Below are 12914 nucleotides of genomic sequence, written 5' to 3'. Positions count from 1 at the left end.
GCATCAAATCTGAGGAGGTGTGGGGGGGTGGGAAGGGTGTATAAAATATTTTGAATTTTTTTTGATTTAAATTGTTATACCTATTTGTGTCACTCGGTGTCAATTCTACATACAGCACCTTTAACTTTTTATAAAAAAATATCTCTTTGGATTTGAGACTTTAGTCTTTGCAACTTTACAGATCTTCTTTATGCACCAAGAGCTTGTAACACTCCAAAGAGAAAGGAAAAATTGAAATCGCATCATATGACCTTTTAATATGCAAACCATCCAGGAAATAGACCATGTGACTCAAGCTGAGCCAATGAGACTGACAGCTCTCCTGGTCACCTGTCATATGACTCGCGTTTTGACAGTTTCAGCGCTGGTTTACTGTCATTTCATTGTGCAGACCAGCAGTCCGACAGCTCTGAAACTGACTGAGGTGTGCAGTAGCATGGCCCACACCGGCACACACTCTCAGCCCGTGCGGTCTTGTTTGCTCTTAGTAGTCGTCAGTGTGTGCGTGCAGCAGGTGCATGGAGTCTGGCCGCTGCCGCAGCAGCTCCATCAGTCCGCGGACCGGGGCTGTCTGAGTCCTCAGCGTTTCTCCTTCACTTACGGGAGGGACTCGGCCGCGCAGACTGGATGCTCCGTCCTGGACGCTGCTTTCAAAAGATACTTCTCCATCATATTCCCTGACTTCACGAAAGGATCAGGTCTGTTGATGTGTGAGAATCAATCAAACAGATGTACTTCCGTGTAGTTGGATGGATGTACAACGTTACTGTGTAACATATAAACAAGACGGTAACATAAAACTTGTTTAAAAGTCATTATTTAAAAATATTTAATGATAAGGTATTTAATATATATATATTTTTTATTAATAAATGCATCATACCAGTCAGTGATATCATTCAAATGGAGCTGTTCCAGTATACTGATGATTTAAAAGCAAGGACAAGCCAAATAAAAATCTATCCGCTTTCTTTTTTATCTTATTTATTTATTTAATTTTTTTTATTTATTTCGTTTGTATTATTTTATTTATGTTTTTTTTATTTTTTTTTATTTTTTTACATGTAAGAATAAATGTAAAAAAAAAAAAATGTAGATTTGTGCACAAACACGTTTTTTCAGTTCCTTTGGCTCTTTGTAAAGAACCCCTAAGGGCACATGGCAACTGGGAAAAAAAAATGAGGAATAAAAATATGAGAAGCTTTGCCTTCACTCACAAAACTTTTGTGATGGAAATGAGGTGGGAGGGGAAAACATCTTTTTTTTTTTTTTTAGACTTTTTTTTTTTTTTTGACATACACATTTTGCGTTCTATCGCAGAAGTATTGCGTTCCCCCGAAAAAGTTTGCTTTCTCTCGCTAGACATATGCGTTCTGTCCAGTGCTTGAAGTGGGGGAAAAATTCCTAACGTATGTATATATAATGTCGAAAGAAAAATTTGTTTAGAGCATTTTTTACACAATTAAGCACCAATTAAGCTGCGATACCAAACAGGAACACAGGGAGACGCCAAAAGACAACTAAACCTGCAGCCTTAAAGGTATACTCCATCCCAAAATGAAAATTTTGTCATTAATCACTTACCCCCATGTTGTTCCAAACCTGTAAAAGCTTTGTTCATATTCGGAACACAATTTAAGATATTTTGGATGAAAACCGGGAGGCTTGAGACTGTCCCATAGACTGCCAAATAAATAACAGTGTCAAGGTTCAGAAAAGTATGAAAAACATCATCACAATAATCCATCTGCCATCAGTGATTCAACCATAACGTTATGAAGTGACAGGAACACTTTTTGTACACGAAGAAAACAAAAATAATGACTTTATTCAACAGTTCGTCTCCTTTGTGTCTCTCCAAATCAGCGTAGCGCCATTTTGGAGAATATCTGCTGAATGCAAGCAGCGTACGCTCTTCTGTGTCAGAAGCTTTTACAGGTTTGGAATGACATGGGGGTAAGTGATTAATGACAAAATTTTCATTTTGGGGTGGAGTAACCCTTTAACCTGTCTGTACATGCTACTGTACGGATCCATTCAGAATTACTAAACCACTGACCAGCGCATAATCTAAAACCCCTTCAGCCAGCATTCATTATAAAACACTCGTGCTTTTAAGCCAAATACACGTCGGATCCCCTGAGAAATGCTAATGTTTAGCAAATGCTAATGTTTCTTGTGGGAACACTTTGGCAAGAGAACACAAAACTTCTCAGGGGGAATGCAATACTTTAGCGATAGACGATCCTATAGCGATTAAAAAAAAGTGATACAATTATATGGACAATTTTAGCTTTTTAAAACTGAATAATGACTCTCTCTCTCTCTCTCTCTCTCTCTCTCTCTCTCTCTCTCTCTCTCTATATATATATATATATATATATATATATATATTTAAAGAATATATTTCTCAGCCATGAGAACAATACAACAGAAAAACATATCAAAACTTGGCAAATACAGTAAAACAAAATGTGCAAATATGTCAAAATATGTTGCTACCCGAAACATGTAGAAACTATTAAAGTATATCAATATTTCAAAAGACAGTCAAGGAATTAAGATACATGCATGCATAACTTTAAAATGTCAACAGCAAAAACAAGGCAATTCAAGTGCAGACAAGAAAGCTGAGTATAAGTAATTTGATTAAACACGTAATTAGTGCAACAAGCTAACACAAAAAATGAATGACAATTATAAAAAAAAATGTTTACTTCATGTTGTGCTTCAACCTCAAATAGACCCACAGTACATCAATTTTAATTAGCGCAATTAGATTAAATTTGACCCTGTTGGTTGAATTTATTGTGTGCATATTGGTAGTAGTTCTTGTTTTTATATTAATAATATTTTTTAATTTTAAAATATGAGTATTGATCTGTTTTGATGTGAGTATTGCATGTTTATTTGAACAGAAAACAGGCTTCAGTACGTGTGGTCGGAGCCTCAACCCTTTGTCGTGTCAGTGAGTGTCAAAACCGGAGGATGTGACGGCTACCCTGACGAAGATTCAGATGAGAGCTGTGAGTATTTCCTGATCATGTGATCTTAAGACTTACCCGCTGCTGACCTTTGACCTTTTAATTGCTCCAGTCAGGAGAAAGTCCACTAAATTATAAGGTGTAATTACACTGTCCACATCCAACAGGGGGAGCCATTTCTGTTCTACAGGTACTTTTGTGTATTTTTTGTTATTATTGATTGTTTTTTTTTTTTTTGTGGTTTTTATATTTTGATATCTAATATGCTAAGACATTGTGACATTGTCGTCTTGTTGCAGATAACCTGAGTGTGTCCGAGGGCCAGGCTGTGCTGAGATCAGTGACTGTATGGGGTGCTCTGAGAGGTGTGAATTTATGCTCCTTGTCTCTTTTATTCTTTGCTTGAATTAAAAGCACTAACACTAATAGTTGTGTCTTTTTCAACATACTGTATAAAACCTGAAAATCAGGTCTGGAGTCCTTCAGTCAGCTTGTGTACCAGGATGATTATGGCTCTGTAAGTATTGTGTGACAGAATGTAGGCATGTGCTTGTAATAAATCGCTATAGCGCAGCTTTATGCTAATATACTGTATGTTAATTTACTTAATCTTTCCATACAGTATTTTATCAACAAGACAGAGATTGTAGACTTCCCACGTTTTGCATTCAGAGGGCTTTTACTGGACACTTCGAGGCATTATTTACCCCTTCATGCTATTTTGAAGACCCTGGTGTGTATTTGATAAATAATAAAATAAAAATCTAAAAAGTTATAATTAATTTTTTTAAATGAATTATGCACTACCGTTCAAGTTCAAGTCTCTTTTGCTCACCAAGGCTGCATTTATGTGATCAGAAATGATTTTTACTATTTAAAATAACCATTTTCTATTTGAATATACAGTATCTTAAAATATAATTTATTCCTGTGATGCAGAGCTGAATTTTCAGCATCATTACTCCAGTCTTCAGTGTCACACGATCCTTCAGAAATCATTCTAATATACTGATTTGCTGCTCATTAAACATTTTCTGAATAGAAAGTTCAAAAGTACAGCATTTATCTGAAATCTAAATCTTTTGTAACATCATAAATGTCTTTACTGTTACTTTTGATCAATTTAATGCATCCTTGTTGAATAAAAGCATTCATTTCTTAAAAAAACAACAACTGCTAACCAGTATCATGAAATAAAATAAATCATATTTGTATTTTTCTTAGGATGCTATGGCCTACAGTAAATTTAACGTCTTTCACTGGCACATCGTGGATGATCCCTCTTTCCCGTATCAGAGCCGCACCTTTCCAGACCTCAGTAATAAGGTAGAGATGCAGTAAAATCACCTCCAAAACTGCAAAAAAATTTGCACACTCCTCATTTTTAATGCAGCATTTTTACCTTCATTCTTCAGAACTGCTTACAGTAAACTTGTATGCATTTGTTGTTTATATTGATTGTAGTGGCTTTAAAAATGCTGTATAAGTAATATTTACACTCTATATCTCAAGGCAGCTACAGTGTTATTTATACACCTCTATAGTATTTATTAATGTCTCAATGTTTTTTATTTTTCACTTTTAATTGAATAAAGTTTACGTTATAGTATTTTGGTACGTGGTTTTGTAATTTATATTGTTTTTAAAAAACATTTCCATTTACTTTCATTTATTTTTCTTAAAAAAATATGAAATGTGTGTATTTTATTTGACCCTTATTTCAGTTAACACTTTTTCATAGTTTGAACAATAACATCACTGCCGTGTCTTTTTCTTGTAGGGAGCTTTTCATCCGTTCACTCACATCTACACACAGTCAGATGTGATGAGGGTGATAGAACATGCCAGAATGAGAGGCATTAGAGTCGTTCCTGAGTTTGACTCTCCTGGACACACTCAGTCATGGGGGAAAGGTACACACACACATCTACTGGAAAAACATGAAATCAGAGATTATAAATAATAATGTCATTTGTTCTCTTTTCTCAGGACAGCCAGGTCTCTTGACTCCCTGTTACAAGGGGGGTGTGCCCTCTGGTTCATTCGGACCTGTCGATCCAACGATAGACACCACTTATAAGTTCATGGAAAGCCTCTTGAAAGAGGTGAAGTTTGTCTTTCCTGACTCTTATGTTCATTTAGGAGGGGATGAGGTCAGTTTTTTTTGCTGGTGGTAAGTTTTTTTCGTGTGGTGTTGTTTTATTTTTTTGGTGCCTGATTTTATGTGCTATACAACAAACAAAAAAATGGATTTTAGTGACTTTAGAGACTTCAGCAGTGTTATCCTCTCAAACAGGCAGTCGAATCCCAATGTGCGGAAGTTTATGGAAAAGATGGGCTTTGGGAAGGATTTTACCAAACTGGAATCATTCTATATGGAGAGGTGAGTGGAAATGTGAGAGTGTTTAAAAACACAGCTGACTTAAAATGTTCAAACGTTTGGGGTCTGTAAGATTTTATAATGTTTTTGAGATCCCTTATGCTCATGAAGACTGCATTTATTTGATCAAAAATAAAAACCGTAATAACGTAAAATGTTTTTACAATTGAAAATAGCTGTGTTCTATTGTAATATACTGTAAATTTTTTTTTTTTTATTGTTTTTTAAAGATGTATTTTTTTCTTTGTTGACAAAGCTGAATTTTCAGCATCATTGTTCCAGTCTTCAGTGTCACATGATATTTGATGATTTGTTAAAATTTGCTTATTTTCTTCTATGTTGGAAACAGTTGTGCTGCTTCATATTTTTGTGGGAACTGTGACTTTTTTTTTTTTTTTTTTTTTTTTTTTTTGCAGGAGTACAGCATTTATTTGAAATGTCTTTAAAGTCACTTTTGAATCACTTACTGAATGAAAGTATTAATTAAAAATAAAAAAAGTTTGGACATAACTACTCATTCTTTATTATTAATATTTTTCACATTCTAACTTAACAGCACAACTTGTTGACTACATTTATTTTTTAATAATATATTTCAAATTGTAAATTAAATGAACAATTCAAAATAATATATTTATTTTTTTATTTAAATTATGTTTTAATTTGATTTTTTAAATTTTTTGTTTTGTCTTGTGACAGTTGATTCGTAGAATAAATATTTATTTATGTGTTTGATGAATAAAAATAGCATATTCATGTTCATGAGTGTTTTTTTTTTTTTATTATGTTTAATGTGAATGACGCTCTCAACAGAACCTCCATAGTCTGGCAGGACGTGTTTGACTATCATGAGCGAGTGAGTACAAGCCGTCTGCTCTGCCACACAGTTTTGAAACACACTTGCGTTTTGAAAAGATGTATGTGTGATTGTAACAGGAATGAGACGCTTCTCTTCTAGCCCAGATCTAAGTACGTGGTGGAGGTTTGGAAGCAGGGTTGTTACCTGTGTGAGATGCGCCGGGTGACTAAGGCAGGGTTAAAGGTCATCCTGGCAGCCCCTTTCTACCTCGACCTGCCGATACCAACACACAGCTGGGCCCGTTACTACATTGTGCGGCACTTAGCCTTTAGGGTTCAGAGCATGAGTGCAAAACACTAACAAGTACTAGAGATTGCAGTGCTGTCTCAGTGTAGTGCTGATTTTTCTCACATGTTTATTCTGTCCAGCGTGAAAATGTGTTCTGTGAGAATCAAACAAACATGCATTGATAAGCATGACTTTATCAGTGTTATTTTAATATATATATATGATATAATATTATTATATATAGATATATATATATATATATATATATATAGATATATATATATATATATATATATATATATAAGTATATATATTATATACAGTACAGACCAAAAGTTTGGAAACATTACTATTTTTAATGTTTTTTGGAAGAAGTTTCTTCTGCTCATCAAGCCTGCATTTATTTGAACAAAAATACAGAAAAAAAATGTAATATTGTGATATATTATTACAATTTAAAATAATTGTTTTTAAATTTATTATACTTTTAAATTATCATTATTTCTGTGATGCAAAGCTGAATTTTTAGGATCATTATCACATGATCCTTTAGAAATCATTCTAATATGATGATTCATTATCAAAGTTGGAAACAGTTCTGCTGCTTAATATTTTTTCAGAACAATGTGATACTTTTTTAGGATACTCTGATGAATAAAAAGTAAAAAAAAAAAAAAAAAAAGAAGCTATCGTTTTAAAATATAAATATTTTGTAATAACAATATACACTACTGGTCAGTAATTTGGAATCAGTAATTTTTTTTTTCTTTCTTTTTTTTTTTTAAATAAAATCAATACTTTTATTCAGCAAGGATGTGTTAAATTGATAAAAAGTGATAGTAAAGAAAATATATTATGAGAATATATATATTAGAATTTATTTATTTTTTTGAATAAATGCAGTTCTTTTTAACCTTTTATTCATCAAATATATTAGACAGCAGAACTGTTTCCAACACTCATAATAAATCAGAATTTTAGAATTGATTTCTAAATGATCATGTGATAGACTGGATGTTACATGTGACACTGAAGGCTGGAGTAATGATGCTGAAAATTCAGCTTTGCATCACAGGAATAAATTATTTTTTAAAGTATATTCAAATAGAAAACTATTATTTTAAGTTGTAATAATATTTCACAATATTACTGTTTTTTTCTGTATTTTTCGATCAAATAAATGCAGGCTTGATGAGCAGAAGAAACTTCTTTCAAAAACATTAAAATAGTAATGTTTCCAAACTTTTGGTCTGTACTGTGTTATATATATATCTATACATATAGTATATATATATACTATATATCTATATATAATGTATATATATATATTAGTTAATTTTAAATGTACTTATTTTTATTTTTTTTTTAATTCAGTTTTAGTTTTAGTACTTCAATTTAAAGATACACCATATAACTTCTTGCAAAAGAACATGGGTGAATGAAGTATGCATGCAACTTCCTGAAAATCCATCCCAAAAGCTCTGAAATATATATATATATATTTTTTTATTATAGGTTTATCAGAGTGTATTTTGTGAAGTTAAGACATGGTTTGGACTGGTCATTAATAAAATTTTTGTTTTGTTTTTGTTTAATAAAAAAGTAACAATATAGATTTAAATTTTTTTTTTTTTAGTTATGTATTTATATTTCATTTTATTTCAGCTTTATTTCAATGACCAAAAACAATTTTTAATAGTTTTAGTTTTATAACAACACTTGACTTTGTATTTTCGTATTGCATGAGTTAAGCAGAGATATTATAGTTAATTAAAACTAAAACCGTAAAAAAAGATATTACTTGAACATTAACTTAAAAAAAAATAAATAATAAACTTATTTTATTTCAGGTGGTTGCCAAGGCAACATCTCTTATGTACTTTATCTTTATGTACTAAAATAAAATAAAAAAAATTCAAAAAGTACCAAAACTTTAACTGAAATTAAAATAGAAAATATTAAAATAGAAATTAATTCTAATTATTAAGGAAAACTGTATAGTATCTTGATACTAAAATAACACTGCAAATTAAATAACTAGTACAATAGGGAAAAAAACCTTAACAAATGAATGAAGCGCCTCAGAATGCAGCATGAAATCCTGTTGTCACGATCATTGCACTTTCTAACCAGAAGATGTCGATCAAGAGTCGACTGTTTATAGTGTGAGGTGAAACCGTCATCAGACTGTATGTGTGACACAAATAGTTTCCCAGCCTGTCAGAAGAAATAAAGCAAAATTTATCAAAATCATTTTTGTTGTATGTCAGAACCGTGGTCTAGTGATTAACACGTTGAGCTCTGGTGCTCTTTTGGGCTTTTTGAGTTTGAATATAGCTTGCAACGTTTTAAAAATCTCGTTTCCACCTCTTCCTCCCATCATTTTCTGTCCTCGCTCCACAGAACGCTCAGTGAAAGCCTCAAAATGTTGCATTTATGCAGATTAATAAAGCAGAGGTGGTGTGGAAAGTGCAGTGCGTGTGACCCAGTGTTTGCTGCTGTCTCAGATTCCACAGGACACGGTTCTGGAGATCTGGAAGGGTGAGAAATACCAGGCTGAACTGAGCAGGATGACCCAGGCCGGGCACAGGGTTCTGCTCTCTGCCCCCTGGTACATCAACCACATCAGCTACGGCCAGGACTGGCGTAACTCCTACGCGGTGCAGCCCCAGAATTTCTCCGGTGTGTGGAGCAGCATGTTCGTCTGCGGTCCAATCTGAAATGTTTGATACAAATATACAAGCAAATGGGTGATTGATGAGAACCTGATGGTGTTTCCTGGTTCAGATTCAAATTAACTGAGTTCTAGATTGTTTAATTTAGTGAATTCAGTAGAAAATTAGTCAGTTAGCTCTAATAAATGATTTTAACTACTCTAATTAATGATTATTTGGCTATTATATTATAATTATAATTATAATTTTAAGTTTTGTTTGCTGTTTGTAGTGCAGTGCTGGAGTGTTTTCAGTGTATATCTGCAGTGTTTGATTAAATTTGTAAATTTTTTCTTCTTCTATGATTTAGGGAAATACATTTTTATGAATTCATTTTAAATGTTTCTGTTTAACTTTAAATTATTTTTATTTCAGTTTTAGTATTTTTAGTACTTTAGCCTAAACTTGTTTTATTTCAGTTAGCTGCCAAAGCAACATTTTCAATTCTATTTAAGTTGAATCTGTTGTATTTGGTTACATTTGTGCATTTTGTGTAATATTTAGAAACAAAAGAGAATATTTTTAAAATGTTTTTATTAATTTTAAATATTTCTAAATAGATTTAATTTATTTTATTTCAGTTTTAGTTTTAACGTTTTTAGTGCTTAAGTTTAGTTAATTTCAGTTAGCTGCCATAGCAGTTTTTCCAATTGACATTTTTTATATTTTTTAATTTAATTTTAACACATTTGTTTTTACTTAAATTATATCTGTTTTATTTTGGTCATTTGGTGCATTTTTCCATATGATTTAAGGACAGAAGAGCAGGAAAAGATTTTTATTTATCCATTTCAAATATTTTAATTTTAATTTTAATTTTATTAAAGCTTTAGAGATATTTAAAATGAATAAAATACATAAAAAACAATTATTATATTATTTGGGGTGTCATTTGGTGCATTTTTCCATTTGTTTTATTTAAGTTTTATTTGGATGAGTTTTTTTTTTTTCCATTTAAAATTTTTTAATTTTCGATTAAGTTTTTCAGTTTAGTTTTAAATTTAATACTTAAATTGTATGTGTTGTATTTGGTTAATTTTTTTTTTTTTTTTTTTTTTTTCTGATTTAGGGACGGAAGAGCAGAAGAAGTTGGTGATTGGTGGAGAGGTCGCCATGTGGGGTGAATATGTCGACGCCACCAATCTAACCCCACGCCTGTGGTATGAAAAAAATACACAGACAAGATTATAATTCATATTATTATTATTATTATTATTATTATTATTATTATTATTAATGCCAAATCTTCCATCTTTGTGATCTTTGTGTCTGTGAAGGCCTAGAGCCTGTGCTGCAGCGGAGAGGTTGTGGAGCAATGAAGAAAAAACCCTGAACGCAGATCTGGCCTTCCCTCGCCTGGAAGAGTTTCGCTGTGAACTTCTAAGGTATTGGAAATATGTTTGTAATCATTCTTTATCAACCTCTGCTTCGTTTCAGTGGCACAGTGCACATTCAAAGTGAAATATTTAGTACTATTAAAACATATACATGCTTTATTGCTTATATATATTGTATAAGAATACTATTCAAGTATATCTGAAGAATGTAGTTTTGAAGAGTTAATTGTTCTACAATTTGTTCAACAAGCACTTGCTGTTTGTGTTGCTGCAGGCGGGGTATTCAAGCGGAGCCTCTGTTTGTTGGTCATTGTAAACATGAGTATGATGGCCTGTAATCCACTGAAGAGCCTCTAAAACTGAAGAGCGATGTGTTTATGCACTGCGATATTGCTTTGGAATTTGCACAGTACTCTCTATATATTTTTTAATTCTAACAATTTTTTAATGATCATGTAAACTGACTTTTACAAAAGGAAATTTTAAATTTATTAATAAAGATCTATTCAAGAATGATTTAGTTGTGTATTAAGTACAAGTTAATATTCTTTTTTTAATAATAATAAAAATATTATAAACATGAATATTATATTAAGCCCTAAATACAATGACCCCAAAAAGTATTTGGACATTAAAGTTGCATTTAAAACTACTGTAGATAAAAAAAATCAAGTCATTATCGTAGTGGCAGAGGTAAAATGCATATCTCAGTCAGCTAATTCATCATTTCATTAACAAAGGTTAGGTTTGGACCTGATTTTCCTCATTTGGAGAGTATGAGGTAAATGGCTGATGTAAAGTACCTACACATTTAATGAAGTCGCCTGCCACTATGACACCGATCCCGTCTCACAGCCACACAGCAGCAGATCCTATTAACACTGATGGGCTTTATACACAAGATAAAGTAGGACAGAGAGAGGTGTGAACATCCAAAACTTGCTGCTGTTATTGTTAGTGTAGCTGTAGAAAGCAAGTGCAGTCAGAGTTCTTTTAGAATTTTTTATATAGCATTTATAATATTTTATTATATTTTATTTGACATTTTAGTAATATTGTTATGTGCTTTTGTCAGTTTTATTTTATTTTTAGTATTTCTATCTACCTTAAATTTTTTTGCCTATATTTTTTCAATTAGTTGCCAATTTCTAAAGTTTTTCATCCTTTTTTTTTTTTTTTTTATTAACACATTTTTTTTTTATATTTTTAGTTTTAATTTAACAATACCAACACTGCTTGGAGATGTATATGTATATACATGTATGTATGTATGTATGTGTATATATATTTTATACATTATGTATAAATATATATTCTAAATTTTTATTTCCTTCTCTAAAATTATTTAATATCTAAATTATGTTATTTTGTATTTAAATATTAAAGAATTTCAGTAAATAAGATTTTAAAATATCCAAAATGTTATTTTAAAAAATAAAATGAAATTAGAAAATATTGTATCAGACAAATGTTTATCAGACAAAATATTTACTATTTGAATTTTGTATAAAGACAAAGTTTATTTCAGCAGCCGTTATTACTGTGAGTTCATTTTTTGTTTTCTCACTTAATAACAGCTTGATCCTTTTTTGGCGATTCAGCAGCAAGTTGCACGCAAATGAATAAGCCTCCCGATCCCTTGCTCAGCACTAACATGGTCTTTTAACTTAAGTCCTCCTAATGTTTAAGTTACTTGCCAAAATGAGCTTACATGCCTTTGATATTTACTTAGACAATTGATTTTCTCATTGACTGGATTATGCGGCCGCTGGCAGATGGCAGGGATTGGCTAATCCCAGAAGGCAGCGCTGCCGCCCTGTTCCCACCTGCCCTGCTCTGTCCCCCCGAACCTTCAGGACCAGACTGACCCCTACATGACCTTTACTTTTTTATAGATGTGTATGTGTGAGACGATGATAACCTGGAATGACCTGGAACCGTTTGTACTTTTTTATAGATGTGTATGTGTGTTATGATTATATATATATATATATATATATTTATATATATATATATATATATATTCAGTTTTTTTGTTCTTTTGTGTTTTGTTGAAGTACTGTGTTTATATGTTAGAAGTGTCTCATATTAAGCAAATTTTGCACATATTAACTACAGTTCAATTAGTTTATTGTTTTAGTAATTTTAGTACTTCAACTTTTTTTTATTTCAGTTTATTGCCTAGACAACATTTCATCGAATAATTTTTTCATACCATCTTAAATGACATCTTTTTTTAGTTTATGAAAAATCTACCAATATCAACACTGCCTGAGACATTCTTTTAGCCGATTGGTAAATTAAATAATTAATTAATTATGATTGGGAATTAAAGGTTCTTTAAAAGTTGACTTTAAAAACATTAAAAGACTTTAAAAGTTGTTTTAAGTAAACTTGTTCCCACCCATAACA

The 12914-nt window shown here is 31.6% G+C and overlaps 1 protein-coding gene across 1 annotated transcript; it reads left to right on the top strand.

Moving 5' to 3' along the window:
• Positions 1 to 230: 230 nt before the first annotated feature.
• On the top strand, positions 231 to 11018 carry LOC109070300 (beta-hexosaminidase subunit alpha-like). The gene is given in 14 exon segments (XM_042715653.1): positions 231 to 698; positions 2919 to 3026; positions 3284 to 3349; positions 3455 to 3501; positions 3607 to 3717; positions 4209 to 4310; positions 4765 to 4897; positions 4974 to 5154; positions 5281 to 5371; positions 6131 to 6220; positions 8959 to 9133; positions 10235 to 10325; positions 10443 to 10550; positions 10777 to 11018. Coding segments are annotated over 14 exon segments (1806 nt in total). The 5' UTR covers positions 231 to 259; the 3' UTR covers positions 10841 to 11018.
• Positions 11019 to 12914: the final 1896 nt, after the last annotated feature.

This window comes from Cyprinus carpio, chromosome A25 (genome assembly GCF_018340385.1).
Source record: "Cyprinus carpio isolate SPL01 chromosome A25, ASM1834038v1, whole genome shotgun sequence".
In the NCBI taxonomy this organism is placed as follows: domain Eukaryota; kingdom Metazoa; phylum Chordata; class Actinopteri; order Cypriniformes; family Cyprinidae; genus Cyprinus; species Cyprinus carpio.
This window is presented reverse-complemented; position numbering and strand designations above follow the sequence as displayed.